We start from the raw sequence: 17,878 nt of genomic DNA, 5'->3' as shown, positions 1-17,878 counted from the left end.
TGATGATGGCGGCAGCAGATCGCTGCGGTCAGTCGGTGGCCGGGGCAGATTGCCCCGTCCGTTGTGGGGGGGTCTGATCGTGGTCTCCAGCCATGGCCGATGCTATTGCAGCATTGGCCATGGCTGGATTGTAATATTTCCTCAAATTTCATTGATGAAATATTACTATCGCTCTGATTGGCTGTTGAAAGTGAAACAGTCAGAGTGATCGCAGCCATGTGGGGGCCAAGCCACCCCCCTGGGGTGAAGCACAAAGCCTCCTGTATCTGTCAGGTGACCTTTCAGTGACCCCGATCACCCGACCCGCAGTAATGTGATTTATGCCGTGACACCTACGTTGGCGTCACTGTTGTGAGTTCATTTTCCCCTTCACCATTGAAGTCTGATGAACTCCCTCTTCTGGTGAAGGAAGGTAGTGAGGCTGATTACCAAGCATCTGGGCAGGATGATGATGACTGGGTGACGGGAATTGCTGACTGGATATAAGGCAGCTGACGCCCTTCTGCCTTGCTGGTGACCTCTCTGAGGGATTCTAGGAGACCAGTCTGATTCCTGCTCCTCAAAAGCTAAGTTTTCTGCTCTTCTTTTTGCATTTGTGTTTTGGTTTTGTTTTTCCTTGTTTTTCTGGATTTCTGCCAGTACTGATATAGTCTTTTTGAAGCCTAGCGTCTTCAGGGCTCTTTTCCCTATCAGCTGTTGGCTCTTGTTTTGATAGGGTTTTGGCGGATTACAGACAGCAGCTTTTCTATCCTGTCCTGTGTAGTTAGCTTGGGCCCCATCGCTTGCTCAGCCTATCTTTCTATCAGTGTGAGTGTTTTTTCATCTTGCTTCACTGTCGTTATATGTTGGGGGCTGCCTATTGCTTTGGGGTCTGCTCTGGGGCAGTTTAGATTTCCCTTTCTTTCTTTAGGCTATTTAGTTCTCTGGCTGTGATCGAGGGGTCTAGTTCACCGTAGGAACCCCCCACGGCTACTGCTAGTTGTTGTTGATAGGTTCAGGGGTCTGTAATCCGATAGCTGCCAACTTCTCTGGTTTTCTGGACTTAGCTAGTATTTCTGTTTTTGCCTCCTACGGTGACTCATTCATAACATGTCACTGATCGTATTGGCACAGGTTTTCATGACGCCGACATAAGCGTCATTGGTCAGGAAGGGGTTAAAAAGAAGAGAGAGGCCTGTAATTGACATCATAGGTGAACCACAACTATGAGATTCAAAATGAGAAAACAAATCCAGAAAATCACCTTGTCTGATTTGGCAAGATATACTTTTCAAATTATGGTGGAAAATAAGTATTTGGTCACCTAAAAACATGCAAGATTTCTGGCTCTCACAGACCTGTAACTTCTTCTTTAAGAGGCTCCTCTGTCCTCCACTCATTACCTGTAGTAATGGCACCTGTTTGAACTAATTATCTGTATAAAAGACACCTGTCTACAACCTCATATACAGTGGGGGAAAAAGTATTTAGTCAGCCACCAATTGTGCAAGTTCTCCCACTTAAAAGATGAGAAAGGCCTGTAATTGACATCATAGGTAGACCACAAATGAAAAACAAATGCGAAAACAAATTCAGAAAATCACCTTGTCTGACTTGGCTAAGTACTTTTTTCCCCACTGTGTATACACACAAAATATATATGTATATAGATGTCAGTGACACACATATATATGTATTTATATTACATAGATAGCTAGAAGCAGCAGCAGCATGGTGGCTCAGTGAATAGCATTGCAGCGCTGGAGTCCTGGGTTCGAATCCCACCAAGGACAACATCTACAAGGAGTTTGTATGTTGTCCCCGTGTTTGCGTGGGTTTCCTCCGGATACTCCGGTTTCCTCCCACATTCCAAAGACATACTGATAGGGAATTTAGATTGTGAACCCCATTGGGGACAGTGATGATAATGTTTGCAAACTGTAAAGTGCTGCGGAATATGTTAGCGCTATATAAAAATAAAGAATATTATTAAGATAGAAGAAAAGCCAGCAATTCAGCAGCCAGAAGGTGTAAAATCACTGCAGGAGCCGACAGGATAGAATAAATGGATTACATACAGTAAATACAAATAGAATAGGTAGATATATAGATGTCTGTGACAAATACAATTAGTACAGCTTACTGTACATGTATTTAATTAATAAAAGATTACTTTATAGAAAAAAATAGCGTGGGGTCCGGCACAATTTTCGTAACCAGCAGAGGGAAAGCCAGTGGCTGGGGGCACATGTTTATAGAAAACACAGACACCCAGAAAAAAGCCCTTTAAATGGAACCTGTCACCCCCCCCGGGCATTTTTAAGTAAAAGTGCCACCTTCAGCAGCACTAAGGCTGCATTCTGTGAAGGTGGCTCTTATGTTTCTGATCTCTAGTAACGCCAAAATGCAGACTTTTATAAATTCCCCGCCTTACCTCTTGTGTGTCCGGGCATGTAAGGAACAGAGGAGGCAGCGCAACAACGCAAGGGCGGGATGATGGACGGCTCTAAGACGCTGGACACCGGGGGAGAAAACACACCTCGTGGACATACAAGAGGTATGGCGGGAATTTATAAAAGTCTGTATTTCGGCATTACTAGGGATCAGAAACATAAGAGCCATCTTCACAGAATGCAGCCTTAGTGCTGCTGAAGATGGCTTTTTTACTTAAAAATACCCAGGGGGAATGACAGGTTCCTTTTAATTGAAAGAATGACCCAGCATACCCTAATAAACATGTGAGTGTGAGGATACCCTAATAAACATTTATTGAGACTGTCGAAATTCAGCATAGCAGAAAGCTACCAAGAGGATGAAAAGTCCCCAAATCTGCACTATATCTAATACACATCTACAGCTGTCTACAAAGTTATTCTGTTTTTCTTTTGGTAGGTAAAATTCCTAAGAGTCTTCTTCTATTCCAGTTTCCTGCTTTACTGCACCTCGGGCAGGGAACATTAAATATATTTATTCTGCCTTCAAGCACGCTGACAAGATACAGTATAAACCACAGCTCTGTCTTCCAAAATCAGCAGACTGTTCTCTGTAGTCTAACTTGTTTATTTGTGAAGAGTATAGAACATGCGCGTTAAAACTGTAAAGAATACAATGACATACATAAGTATTGGGCAGATGATCACAAAGTTAACACAGATACAGGAAGCTTTTAGTGTGATGCAATCTACATAGAAAAACACAGGTGTCTAATTACATCCAAGAATGTTGCTGCGTCTTTCATAATTAGGATCTTTCATAGCTTCCAAATACTCTGCTTTAGCTATTGCGGCTGCTGTCTCTTTGTCTGCCGCAAGTCTTTCTAGCTCTGGTTGCAAACGTGCAGTTTCCGCTCCTCTCTCTGCCTGCACACGGGTGGTTTCTGCATCTTGATCTGCCTGTCTCAGCTTTAGATGCATCTCTCGTTCGGCGAAGGAGGATCTCGCCTTGGCTGCCTCGGCCTCGGCGCGAGCGACAGCAGCTAACTCTGCTAAGGACGACCTGCTGGAGCTTGCTCGTGACCTTGTTTTGATGAGGATGTACTTTTCTGAGACATTGTGCGTTTAGCTGAGTACTGCTGAGTATATTAGAGGGAAACAGTCTATGTATGGCAGCTTCCGTGTGACTGGGAAAATATAGCACTTCTTGGCGGGCTGCGATAGCGTTCTGCGGCTGTATGGCGACTGCTGATACCCGTATGCGGAGCAGTGTGGGTGTTAGCGGTCCCGTACAGTCTATGCAATCACCACATGCGACCGGCGGTCCTTTGCTGAGCCCTGGGCTTGTCTCCTGCGGCTGTATGGTGGCTGCTGTAGTACCCGTATGTGGAGCAGTCTGGGTGATAGCGGTCCCTTACAGCCTGAATTCACTATCGCAGGCGTCTGGTGATCTGTTTTACTATTCTGCCTTAAGGCACGCTGACAAGATGTGCGATCCAGCATACAGTATAAACCACAGCTCTGTCTTCCAAAATAAGCAGACTGTTCTCTGTAGTCTAACTTGTTTATTTGTGAAGAGTATAGAACATGCGCGGTAAAACTGTAAAGAATACAATGACATACATAAGTATTGGGCAGATGATCACACAGTTAACATAGATACAGGAAGCATTGTGTGATGCAATCTACATAGAAAAACAAAGGTGTCTAATTACATCTACTGAATGCAGCTAATAAAACTCTGTGCACACACACTGCATTGTAGGAAAGATTGAACTTACCAGATATGATATTTACCCGGATAACGAATTCAAGTTGGAGAATTAAGATGGAGGACAGGTAAACACGTGCATCCTATGATATACACAGAAGCAAAATGGCCCTTCTTCATCCCAGAATACATTGCTTCCTTCCCAGAAAGCACTGTTTCAATCCCATATTGCATTGCTTCTGTTAAAGGCACAGACTACTGTATATAATGCTATCAAAAAACACTGCTATAAATTCAGCCACCACTAGATGGTGCTATAATTATCCCAGCAGAAAATAAACATATTGCTTTATTCAGAGCACATAACACAAGACAGACTGCCCTATATCAGAGGGCAGAACAATATTTGTGTTTTTAAAGTCCCTTTAAATGACCCATTTGATTATGATGAGTGATTTTATTTGCTTTAATTTTCTAGCTATAAGTAGAGCTGCTGTAATGATAAATTATTATAGTATATATGATAATAGCTGAGCCTTGATGTGTATTACAATTTACATAAGTAAGCTTGGTTATTTTGTAGATATCGATGTGCCGAGGCAAACTGACAAAAAAGAGGATGCTAATGATTTATACTTTCCTCGCCAACCTAATGAACAAAAATAGAAACCAGAATTAAAATAAGCACAATAATTGTGTTGTTCTTTTGGAAATCATCTATCAAAAAGTCTCTAAAACTTGAGAAATTTAAGAATACAAATTGCATGTATACTAAAGCAAACAGTGTAATGGCCTCAGTGTCAGTGGATGTAGTATCTGCTCTTCTGCGGTAGTTTTCTAGAAATAGTTAGGTGCGTCGTCCTAAAAAGAACACTCAAGTAATGCTGGTGTCAATATCAACCTGCTGTTCAAATGCACAATGGTACAAAATAAGTTCCCCAGCTTCTTCAGGAACATCATCCCAGCTTGTAACACCATATTTTGGCCAGTACAGAGACGTTTCCCGAGCTCAAATGCACAATTCTTTAAAAATTATATTGACCAGAGCTGTTAAAGGGAATCTGTCACCTACAGTCATATGTAAAAGTTTGGGCACCCCTGTTAATGTTAACCTTTTTTTCTTTATAACAATTTTGGTTTTTGCAACAGCTATTTCAGTTTCATATATCTAATAACTGATGGACTCAGTTATATTTCTGGATTCAAATGAGGTTTATTGTACTAATAGAAAATGTGCAATCTGCATTTAAACAAAATTTGACCGGTGCAAAAGTATGGGCACCCTTATCATTTTCTTGATTTGAACACTCCTAACTACTTTTTACTGACTTCCTGAAGCACTAAATTGGTTTTGTAACCTCATTGAGCTTTGAACTTCATAGCCAGGTGTATCAAATCATGAGAAAAGTTAATTAAGGTGGCCACTTGCAAGTAGTTCTCCTATTTGATTCTCCTATGAAGAGTGGCATCATGGGCTCCTCAAAACAACTCTCAAATGATCTGAAAACAAAGATTATTCAACATAGCTTTTCAGGGGAAGGATACAAAAAGTTGTCTCAGAGATTTAACCTGTCAGTTTCCACTGTGAGGAACATAGTAAGGAAATGGAAGAACACAGGTACAGTTCTTGTTAAGCCCAGAAGTGGCAGGCCAAGAAAAGTATCAGAAAGGCAGAGAAGAAGAATGGTGAGAACAGTCAAGGACAATCCACAGACCACCTCCACAGACCTGCAGCATCATCTTGCTGCAGATGGTGTCACTGTGCATCGGTCAACAATACAGCGCACTTTGCACAAGGAGAAGCTGTATGGGAGAGTGATGCGAAAGAAGCCGTTTCTGCAAGCACGCCACAAACAGAGTCGCCTGAGGTATGCAAAAGCACATTTGGACAAGCCAGTTACATTTTGGAAGAAGGTCCTGTGGACTGATGAAACAAAGATTGAGTTGTTTGGTCATACAAAAAGGCGTTATGCATGGAGGCTAAAAAACACAGCATTCCAAGAAAAACACTTGCTACCCACAGTAAAATTTGGTGGAGGTTCCAACATGATTTTGAGGCTGTGTGGCCAATGCCGGCACCGGGAATCTTGTTAAAGTTGAGGGTCGCATGGATTCAACTCAGTATCAGCAGATTCTTGACAATAATGTGCAAGAATCAGTGACTAAGTTGAAGTTACGCAGGGGATGGATATTTCAGCAAGACAATGATCCAAAACACCGCTCCAAATCTACTCAGGCATTCATGCAGAGGAACAATTACAATGTTCTGGAATGGCCATCCCAGTCCCCAGACCTGAATATCATTGAACATCTGTGGGATGATTTGAAGCGGGCTGTCCATGCTCGGCGACCATCAAACTTAACTGAACTGGAATTGTTTTGTAAACAGGAATGGTCACAAATACCTTCATCCAGGATCCAGGAACTCATTAATAGCTACAGGAAGCGACTAGAGGCTGTTATTTTTGCAAAAGGAGGATCTACGAAATATTAATGTTACTTTTATGTTGAGGTGCCCATACTTTTGCACCGGTCAAATTTTGTTACAATGCAGATTGCACATTTTCTGTTAGTACAATAAACCTCATTTGAATCCTGAAATATAACTGAGTCCATCAGTTATTAGATATATGAAACTGAAATAGCTGTTGCAAAAACCAAAATTGTTATAAAGAAAAAAGGGTAACATTAATAGGGGTGCCCAAACTTTTACATATGACTGTATTTTTTGCTCTAAAAGATGCTCTAGGGCTTATTTTCAGGGAATGTCTTATCTTTTTCCATGAGCAAGAATCCACATTTATTCTTGAACAAAACAATCAACATTTCCCACAGTAAATGGTGAATGTCTATTCACCAAGAAAAGCAGAATCAGTAAAAAAAAAAAGTGTCCAGGCAAGACAGTTATTGTACTGGTTTACATGTAAATCAGATATACGGTATTCACAGATGAAGTATAACCATAAATAAATTTTAAACTACACCTCTTATTTATAACTTTTTTTTATATTTGATACAAGTAATAAAGATATGCTTTTATAATTTATTCACGGCTTTACATAATTTATGATTGTCTTTTTCAATGCAGAATACAGCAGGACCTTTCATCAAGGAAAACAGACATCCAAAAAGAAAATGTATCAGCAGAGTTTTGATAAAATACTGTAGAATTTATTGAAAAATGCAAATTAAAATATATCAATTGTCCAGTAGATGGCACCACATAATAAATAATTAATCAAATGATAAGACCTACAATTTCCAAAAAGTATCGATACAACATGTATTTGTCATATACATTTTGGGTAAAATTCCTGTTGGAAATTGTAGGTCTTATCATTTGAAAAATACTCCACTAAGTGTTGGGCCACATTCACACGTTTAGTATTTGGTCAGTATTTCATGTCAGTATTTGTAAGCTAAAGGCCCCGTTACACATAACTATGTCCCAACGATCCCACCAACGATCCGACATGGATGAGATCGCTGGGACATCGTTAGGCTGATCGCTGGTAAGCTGTCACAAAGATAGCCCCTCCAGCGAGCAAGCTGGTTTCCAATGTAAACAGCGGGTATCCAAGAACCCCTCCCTGCCTTGCTCTACACAAGAAGAAATGCGTAGAGCAAGACAGGGAGGGGGGGTGCAGGTGAATAAGCCCCGCCCAGCGGACCGGACCGTGGCAGTTTACATACATCTGAACCGATATAAAAAAGGTATTTATGCATGAAAGGTGCGGGGTCAGGGGGAAGCAAAAGTACTAAGAGAATCCTTATGTGACACACAATTGAATGATATCATTATGATATCTCAAAAAAGGGGTGACAGATTCCCTTTAATGCAGAGATAAATCTCATCAATATATTATACTCCTAAGAAATGTAATGATAAATATCTAGAGGGAAATGGAGCAAATAAAATTTAAATCATAACATGAACACCATGCACAAATTCAAAAAGCAAGATGTCATATAAAATGGACCAGACTGCACGTGAATTATAGGAAAATGATCAACGTGTTGGACGTAGTATTTTCTATGAGTAGTATCCACTGTGAAAGTAGATAGATCAAGGGCAAGACAAATGCTACACACGGAATAGATTAACCCCATCTAACTGTAACTAAAGGTGAATTCCATGTTCACAGCGCTGATCCTATTCCTGGGTCACAAGCAGTCTGGTATGTTTCTTCTATGTGGCACTTACCTGCTTATTCATTCTGTTAATCAATTCTGTGTGTGAGAAAAAGTTATTAAAAACATGAAAAATATTTGCCCCCTTGAAAATACAACTTGTGTTTTTGAAAAAAAATTTCATAGTTTTAAAAACTTTTTTCTCACTTTTTACTTACTTCAATAGTCCCTGTCAAGAACACCGCACTGTACTTGCTCACTGAGCCAGTGCGCGTGTCCTGAGTGTCAGGATCCTGTCAGCGCCGGCGTGCAGCCTCCGCTGAGCAGTGACTCACCCGCAATGTAGGGGTACCGGGGTCAGGTACAGCCAGAAAGTACCGATGCACGGGACCTTTGGATGCTGAAGTTCAGCAAGCCGGCATAGGACCTATGGTCATGTGAACAGTCTTGTGACTGCAAGGGGGCAGGGCTTAGCGTCCTGCTTTCAGAGAAGCTAGAGAACTCAGAGTCAGGCAAAGCAGAGGTTATGCACAGTACAGACCAGCGAGGTACAGGAGGGATAAACAGACGGGAGGTCAGACAAAGCCAAAGGTCATACACAAGATATCAGTACAGTACCAGGGAGGAGACAGAACGGATAATCAGGGCCAAGCAGAGATCAAAACCAAACAGACATAGGAAGTACCAGGCAGAATCCAAAGTGATATCCAGACAGCAGACCGAGTCATACACAGAGAATCAAGTAACCAGAACACAGCACTAACACACTCAGGGGTCACCACACAATGCCAAGGGCGAAAGTATAACTGACGGGGGATGGGAGCTTCCTGAGGCTATAAGAAGCCTCCCCAGAACCAATGAGAGGCCACCATAATAGGTCCCAGGTGTGCAGGTGAGAGTCTGCATTGAGATCAGAACATTAACCCCAGAAGTGCCGGTCACCCAGCACTGGTATCATGACAGTCCCCTTAGGAGACTTGAAGCTGCGATTATCCTTCAGCACTGTTATATATATCAAAAATTACAATCTCCTATGAATGCCAGCCAAGAGCCGGCATTTAAAGGAGTATTGGAATTACAGGCACGGGGTCTTCTGCAGACCCCAGTGGCTGTCATGACAACCAATTAGCGATCACGTGTCAAGGGTGCCGATGGGTGGGATTTGTGACCTGCTTCTGGCTGGCATGTGTTAAATTCCACTGTCAGAGATTGACAGCAGGATGTAACTAGTTAACAGCCGTGGGTGGAGCTCCAGGGACCTCCTGGGTCATCATGTCCAACCCCCTACTCAGTGCAGGATTCACTAAACCATCTCAGACCTCTTGTGGCAGCTTGTTCCACTCATTGATTACCCTCACGGTCAAAAATTGTTTTTTAATATCTAATCTGTATATTCTCCCTTTCAGTTTCATTCCATTGCTTCTTGTGTTTCCATCTGCAAAAGAGAAAAAAGATGATTTTTCTACACTATGACATCCTTTCAGATATTTGTAGACAGCTATTAAGTCTCCTATTTGCCTTCTTTTTTGCAAGCTAAACATTCCCAGATCCTTTACTATTCCTTGTAGGACATACTTTGCACTCCACTCACCATCTTGGTAGCTGTTCTCTGAACTTGCTTAAGTTTTTCAATGTATATTTTTAAAATGTAGTGCCTGGAACTGGACACAGTATTCTAGATGAGGCCTGACCAAGGAGGAGTAGAAGGGGATAATTCCTTTACGTGATCTAGACTCTATGCTTCCCTTAATACATCCTAGAACTGTGTTTTCTTTTTTGGCTGCTCCATTATACTGTTGACTCATTTTGCAGTCTGTCATGTATTAGTGATGGCCGAAACCTTGGATGTTGAGCTCCTGTGAGTCTGGCCGAACAGTTAAAAAAAAGTTTGGTTCGGGTACCAGAACAGTACCCAAACCAGAACATCATTCACTTGATTGGGGGGCCCGAACATCCAGTGTTTGTGATGCTGTCATGTGCATGACAGCCAGCAAACACTAACTCTGATTGGCGGTAAGATCGTTACCGCCAGTCAGAGAGCCATGGCTCCCATGCTGTCAGATGACAGCATGAGCCGCCTGCAGCTGTGACCGGAGGTAAAAAGTTTGCCTCTGATCAGCCTACACCTGCTGCCGCTAATAACAGCAAGAGCAGGCAGCTGCTGATAGGAGTATTCATCAGCTGGTGCCTGTGCTATAAATAAGTAATTTAAAGAAAAAAACGTGGGTTCCCCTGTATTTTTGACAACCAGCCAGGCAAAACTGACTGCTGCGGGCTGCAATACTCATCTGTCAGCTTTAGCATGGCTGGTTATCAAGAATAGAGGGATCCCCATGCCATTTTTTTCTATTTATTTAAATATATAATAAAAAAATGGGGTGGGGTCCCCCTATTTTTGACAACCAGCCTAGCCAACGCAGACAGGTGGGGGCTGGTATTCTCAGCCTGGAAAAGAGCCATGGATAGTGCCCCCCAGCCTAAAAATAGCAGCCCGCAGCGACCCCAGAAAAGGTACATCTATTAGATGATTAGATGCACCAACTCTGGTGCTTTTCCCAACTCTTCCTACTTGCCCTGTGGCAGTGGCAAGTGGGGTTTATATTTTTGGGTTTGATGTCACCTTTGTATTGTCCAGTGACATCAAACTCATAAAGCTCTCGCTGTTATAAGCATCAGCAGGCATAGGCTGATTTGAGTTTTAGTCCCATCAGCTGATGCCAGTGACCAGAGATAAACTTTTTACATCCGATCACAGCTGCGGGCTCATGCTGTCATCTGACAGCATGGGAGCCACAGCGCTCTGACCGGTGATAATAATCTTACCGCTGAGCAGAGCTTCTGGTGTTGACAGATCTGCATGACAGCACGAGAAACACCCAGTGTTTGGGGTGCCAAACCCAAACAGTAACATGGATTTCCTGGTGATGTCAATGTTCGGGGTCCGTGCCCAAACAGTAGGTGCTCAGTACGGAACCCGAACTTTACTGTTCAGGTTTGCCCATCTCTAATTAGTATAACCAAGTCTTTTTCACACATGATGTTGCTTAGTTCTATTCCTCCCATTCTGTAGATGTTATTTTCATTTTTCTTGCCTAAATGTAGAATAATGCATTTCTCCCTGTTAAATACCATTCTATTAGTCACTGCCCATTGTTCAAGCTTATCTATATCCTTCTGAATCTTTTATCTGTATTCACTAGTGTTAGCTAGCTATCCCTCCTAGCTTTGCATCATCTGCAAATCTGATTAGTTTACCTTCAGTTCCTTTATCTAGATTATTTATAAAAATGTTTAACAACATTGGGGCCAGGACAGAGCTTAGTTGTGCTCCACTTGAAACACTCTTCCAATTGGATGTGCAACCATTTATCACCATTCTTTGAGTAATATCACTGTGGCAGTTATGAATCCACCTAACCATAGCCTTGTCAATCCAATACTTGATCATTTTTTCAATAAGGATAGTATGAGATACTTTATCAAATGCTTTGCTGAAGTCGAGAAATACTATACCGCATTTCCCTGATCCACCCAGTCAGTAATTCCATCATAGAAAAAAATTAGATTAGTCTAGGATGACTTATTTGCTACAAACCCAAGCTGGCTCTGGTTAATTACTGCATCCTTATCCAAGTACGTACATATATGCTGTTTAATAATATGTTCAAAGATCTTTCATACTCTGGCAATACTGGAGAATCATGCAGAGAATGCAGTGTAAGGATTTAGAAATCTTGAGTCACATAGAGTGACTGCCAGCTTTTATCAGAAGACTGGACAACCCCTTTAAATTAATAATGTGCTGGAAAAAGTGATAATATTTTCTCTGTCGTAATTTATGTTGACATGTCTTCATAATAGATAAGATCCAGTGTCATTATTATATGCTACAAGTAATTTATTCCATAAGAATATTTCCATTTGTTTCTTTATATAGGTGGAAGCTGCTGACTCGGACACAGAAAGCAAAGGAAGGGAATATCATTCCGTGGGGGTGCAGGTAGAAGATGAAAAACGGTAAGGTCAGCCATATCTGCCATTCAGAGGTTTCACCATAGGCTTTTAACAAATTTACCTTCAAAGTGAAATATAGACTGTTAAATGCAGTTCAGAATCTGTAGGCTTAAGAAACGACCCAGCGTGACACCTTCAGCAGATGCAAAATGCTTTGTTTCCATTTACAGCAACATGTAGGGTTAATAAAATTTATTCAGTGAATTGAAGGGGGTACCACTAGCCTAGGCACCTGGAGCTTGTGCCCCATTTTCCACACTTTTATTCTATAAAAATGCAGAGACATGAGATGCAGTTACACTTCTGAGTTATTTGATTAGATTCTGTTATTTTGACAACTAGCACCTATTTTATTTGGGCATACAGTTATATAATTTGTCTGCATTATATTATGTACTGTAAGTAAAAGGCATACATAAAATATATTTCACATATCTCCAAAACATATATTGCCAATCTGAAGGAAAATCTAGAATCCACCTAGCAGACAGATCAATTCCATTATGTATGAGCGGATACAATTTTAATGGTACAACACGAAGAGCCTATTTGTCACACGAAAGAAATAAAACTGCATACAAATAGTAAATCATAGTATCATAATTCCCACAATCGTCAATGTTTGTTTTGCCCTTACGTTTTTTCCTCCCCTTCTTCCAAGAGTAGTGTCTTTTCTTAGAACTCCATATTTTATCTCTCAATCGAACATTCATGATTTGGCAGTTTGCAGTAACTAAAAGTGAAATACTATGGATTTTGCCACTGATTTCACCACATTTAAAGGGCTTTTATGGGCTGAAATGAAAAGTGTGATGTACTTTTCATTTCAGCCCGTAAAAGCCCTTTAAATGTGGTGAAATCAGTGGCAAAAATCCATAGTATTTCGGAAACAGAATGAGAATGCTACAAATATAAAACTCTGCAGAGTTTATATCCTTTCTTAGGGAAAATGTGCACAGTGTCTGGAGGAGATTTGTAAAATATTGTCCACTTGCCTTGTGCACTTTAATTAAATTTTATTTGCACAATCCATTGTGTTAATTCAGCCTAAATCTCTGTTCACATGTCCAGGAGATACTTTGGTTTTTGTATTCATTTGGGGTTGACAAAAACAGAAATCAAATCATACTGTAAAGGTGTTCAGAGACTCCTCTATTAGAAAGAGATCTGTTATAAACAGAACAAAAACGCATGCAAAATGAAGACCAAAGTATGCATTGGGTTTTGATACATTTGCAACAGGTTCTTTTTTTATATACTGGACAGTCCAGGAGCGGACATATCATTAGTGCAACCTGTGCAGCTGCACTGGGACCCAAAAGGTAAGAGGACCCATTTCTACTTCCAAAGCAGGTGGAATTGTGCATTATGATGAGCTCTTGGGTTCCAAAGAGCCCATATATTGTTCTTGTACAGGGTCCCTTTACTGTTTGTGTCCGCCAATGACTGGACCTGTTACAATTGGATGACAACTAGGCATGTAAATAGAGCCTAAGCGTGTCTATTGTGCTCCAAACTATCTATAGCTTATTTTAAAATGTCATACTTTCTTTATTTCCCATATCTGTAGCCAAGGACGTTTCAAGAGGTCAAACAGCGTAACAGCAGCTGTACAAGCGGACTTAGAATTAGAAGGTTTTCCAGGTCATATCACAATGGAAGATAAAGGCCTCCAGTTTGGATCCTCATTTCAAAGACATTCTGAACCAAGTACTCCAACTCAGTATGGTGCAGTAAGAACAGTACGGACTCAGGGTTTGTTTAGTTACAGGGAAGATTACAGGTCGCCTGTGGACACGTCAAATTTACCCCCACCAGATCCTTGGCTAGAGCCTGCTCATAATGTTGTGGACTCAGGCAGAATATCACCCAGTCGACAAGATGGAACATGGTTCATGAAGTTGCTTCATTCTGAAACAAAAAGAATGGAAGACTGGTGTAAGGACATGGAGAGGGAAGCAGAGGAGAATGACCTTTCTGAAGAAAGTAAGAAATATTTCTGTTTATTTTACTTTCTAGTTCATTATTATTTTTAAAATACAGTGAGGAAAATAAGTATTTGATACACTGCCAATTTTGCAAATTTTCCCACCTACAAAGAAGGGAGAGGTCTGTAATTTTTATCGCACATACAATTCAACTGTGAGAGACAGAATCTAAAAATAAAATCCAGAAAATCACAGTATATTATTGTTTAAATAATTCAATTTTATAATTTAATAATTTAATTTGTATGAAATAAGTATTTGATCACCTACCTACCAGCATGAATTCTGGCTCTCCTACACCTGTTAGTTTTTCTTTAAGAAGCCCTTCTACTCTGCACTCATTACCTGTATTAATTGCACCTGTTTGAACTTGTTACCTGTATAAGAGACACCTGTCCACACATTTAATCACACTCCAATCTCTCCTTCATGGCCAAGATCAAAGAGCAGTCTAAGTACACCATGGGCACAAATGTAGACCTGCACAAGGCTGGGATGGGTTACAGGACAATAGACAAGCAGCTTGGTGAGAAGGCAACAGCTGTTGGCACAATTATTAAAAAATGGAAGAAACACAAGATGAATGTCTATCTTCCTTGGTCTGGGGCTCCATGCAAGATCTCGCCTCATGGGGTAAGGATGATATTGAGAAAATTCAGAAATCAGCCCAGAACTACATGGGAGGACCTTGTCAATGACCTGAATTGAACTGGGACCACAGTCTCAAACATTACCGTAACACACTATGCCATCATGGATTAAAATCCTGCAGAGAATGCAAGGTTCTCCTGCTCACGCCAGCACATGTCCACATGTGAAGTTCTCTAATGACCATCTGGATGATCCAGAGGAGGCATGGGAGAAGGTCATGTGGTCAAATGAGACCAAAATAGAACTTTTTGGTATCAACTCCACTCGGCCTGTTTGGAGGAAGAAGGATGAGTACAACCCCATAAACACGGTCCCAACCGTGAAGCATGGTGAGGGAAACATCATACTTTGGGGTGCTTTTCTGCAAAGGGGACAGGACAGCTTCACAGTATTGAAAGGAGAATGGATGGGGTCATATATCTCGAGATTTTGGCCAAAAACCTCCTTCCCTCAGTAAGAGCATTGAAGAAAGGTCGTGGCTCGATCTTCCAGCATCACAATGATCCAAAAAACACAGCCAGGGCAACTAAGGAGTGGCTCTGTAAGAATCATTTCAAGGTCCTGGAGTGACCTAGCCAGTCACCAGACCTCAACCCAATCAAAATCTTTGGAGGGAACTGAAATTCAATGTTGCCCAGTGACAACGCCAAAACCTGAAAGATCTGGAGATCTGTATGGAGGAGTGGGCCAAAATCCCTGCGTCAGGGTGTGCAAACTTGGTCAAGAACTACAGGAAACGTCTGACCTCTGTAATTGCAAACAAAGGTTTCTGTACCAAATGTTAAGTTCTGTTTTTCTATTATATCAAATACTTATGTCATGCAATAAAATGCAAATTAATTATGGAAACATCATACAATGTGATTTTCTGATTTTTTTTCTTTTAAAATTCTGTCTCACAGTTTAAGCTACCTGCCATAAAAATTACAGACCTCTCCATTCTTTGCAGGAGGGAAAAGTTGCAAAATCTGTAATGTATCAAATACTTATTTTCCCCACTGTATGTATTTATAATGTACTGTAGTTAATAATTTCATCATCCGTTTCTATGAATACAAAAATAAATGTTCAAAACGTACAAAAGAACGAATGGTCTAATAAATAAATCAAAATGATTGCCTAGTTAGTAATATGTAATTGCGTTTAGTGGTATCTGTCCAAGAGCTGTCGTTGGTGTTAACAACTCGTGTTTGTGCTGCATACCACAATTACAGGATTATGTCTAGTGGTGTACATATTGCTTATTTTCTATTCACTTAGTATAATAGATTTCACTGTTTGTTCTCTTGATAAATCTTTCCCGCTGACAGTTGGCACATATTATGTTTCCTAATGTACACAAAATATGGTAACTTAGTCACCTCTCATTACTATGCTTTTTATAATCCAAAGCATATTGAAGAAGAGTGTACATGTCTTATAGTAAGATGGAAGAAGACCCTGCCTTTGCTGGCATGTAATCTACAGGATAATAGATTATATCTCATATTGATGCTTTGATGGATAAGTCATCAATATGGTGTGACCGGACAATCTTTTTAATAAATGTGTTTAATATTTGGTTCCACAAATAAAGAGGGTAAAGTTTTGGTAACTAATTAGAAAGGTTGTCCTGTATGTAGCATTTCAATTCTTGCAGATCCTTGCAATGTGAACAGCTACAAAGACATAAATCAATGTTTCTTCTACAAAAAGACAATGCAGGCTATGTCTCATCAGAGCCTATAAAGTTAATGAACAAAACTGGAGGGCATAAAAACTGCATTATGTCCTGTGTTCCATGACATTCTGAAGAGCTGTAATTTAGTTTGCTGGATGCATATAAACTGATTTGTCTTTGGATGATAACATTATGTGACATTGGTTTGCATTTGCAAGACTTATTTTACATTGTCAGATGAATTTGCTAACGCGTTTTTAATTCACTGATTCATATTCAAAGTATAAAACAACATAATAAATAAAAGCATCAACTAATATTTCTGATATAATAAGAAATGTTATTGTTACAATTGTTACAAATTTTAGGACCGCTCAGGGCTGTTCCAGGTGACACATCCTTATTTTACTACTCTCCAGTGATGAGTAGGCAAGCATTGAAGTAGTCCACTTACCCACAGGAATTTGATTTCTTCTTGAAAAAACGAGGTGGTGGCTTTCTGCTACTTATCATTTTTAGATCTAATGCAGTTTATAACATTACTATTTGGCCATTTTTACTTGAGCTGCCTTCTGCACTTCACGTTATTGGCAACTGGATGGTAGGGTCTATTTCTGACTTCGGTGTCTTGTGACTTTTGAATGGAACTGTCCTGGGGTTACCGCAACAGAGAGGAGCGTTGAGAAGAAGCAATTCTCCTTTGTTTTAATGGTGTTTTTTTCTTTTGGCAGAACAGGGGTTAATTTGCCATGTTGGAAACTCTAAGCTCTCAGCTAACCTCAGATAGCCACTCCCATCCCCTTTAAAATCTGGGTCCTGATTCAAATCCATGTCAGAGCTAGCATTTGCTGCATGGCTTATGTGCTCATATGAGAAGGAGTTTTGGAGGAGCTTTCTGTGACTGTTGCGTGGTTTGTAAGTGTGGTAATTCCCTTCCCTCTTCTACTTTGGTATTTTCCCTATCCTCCACTCCCCGGTGCATTCCACTTTTATATGTGAGTGAATATTTATATGCCTGATGTTTTCAGTTTACCCTTGTTTGTGAAACCTTGTTTGTCAGGTTGGTGTAAAGCGCTGCACAGTAGCGCCCCTCTTCCCTGGGTGGGGGAAGAGAACAGACGGTGGGCTATCTCAGGAGATAAGGCAAAGGTGGAGACCCTGGCATCTTCAACTTCAGAAGTATCTTGAGGAATAGGGCAAGCTAGGGCACGCACTAGTGTTTGTGATAGGGAAGGAGCCCCAGGACTCGAGTCGCCCAACAGCTGTCGTGACAGTAACTATATGAAGTGGCCAATTTTGGTGTAATAGTAAA

General features: G+C 40.7%; 1 protein-coding gene and 1 long non-coding RNA gene across 4 annotated transcripts in view; one reads left to right on the top strand and one right to left on the bottom strand.

Moving 5' to 3' along the window:
- DLGAP2 (DLG associated protein 2) overlaps positions 1 to 17,878 on the top strand; it is an 824,782-nt gene that overhangs the window by 735,037 nt on the left and 71,867 nt on the right. For all 3 annotated transcript variants that reach the window (XM_073589202.1, XM_073589200.1, XM_073589201.1), the window contains 2 exons: positions 12,191 to 12,270; positions 13,838 to 14,253. In XM_073589202.1, the coding sequence (XP_073445303.1) occupies positions 12,191 to 12,270; positions 13,838 to 14,253 (496 nt within the window). The remainder of the gene's footprint in view (positions 1 to 12,190; positions 12,271 to 13,837; positions 14,254 to 17,878) is intronic.
- LOC141100613 (uncharacterized) lies at positions 2,996 to 4,313 on the bottom strand. The gene is made up of 2 exons (XR_012234724.1): positions 4,193 to 4,313; positions 2,996 to 4,011 (listed from the first exon to the last, which is right to left on the bottom strand). It is a non-coding gene; the product is annotated as an uncharacterized lncRNA (long non-coding RNA).

Source organism: Dendrobates tinctorius, unplaced genomic scaffold, assembly GCF_039654945.1.
Source record: "Dendrobates tinctorius isolate UK_male_01 unplaced genomic scaffold, ASM3965494v1 ptg000107l, whole genome shotgun sequence".
Classification (NCBI taxonomy): Eukaryota; Metazoa; Chordata; class Amphibia; order Anura; family Dendrobatidae; genus Dendrobates; species Dendrobates tinctorius.
The sequence above is the reverse complement of the archived record's forward strand: the minus strand, read 5'-3'. Positions and strand labels throughout refer to the sequence as shown.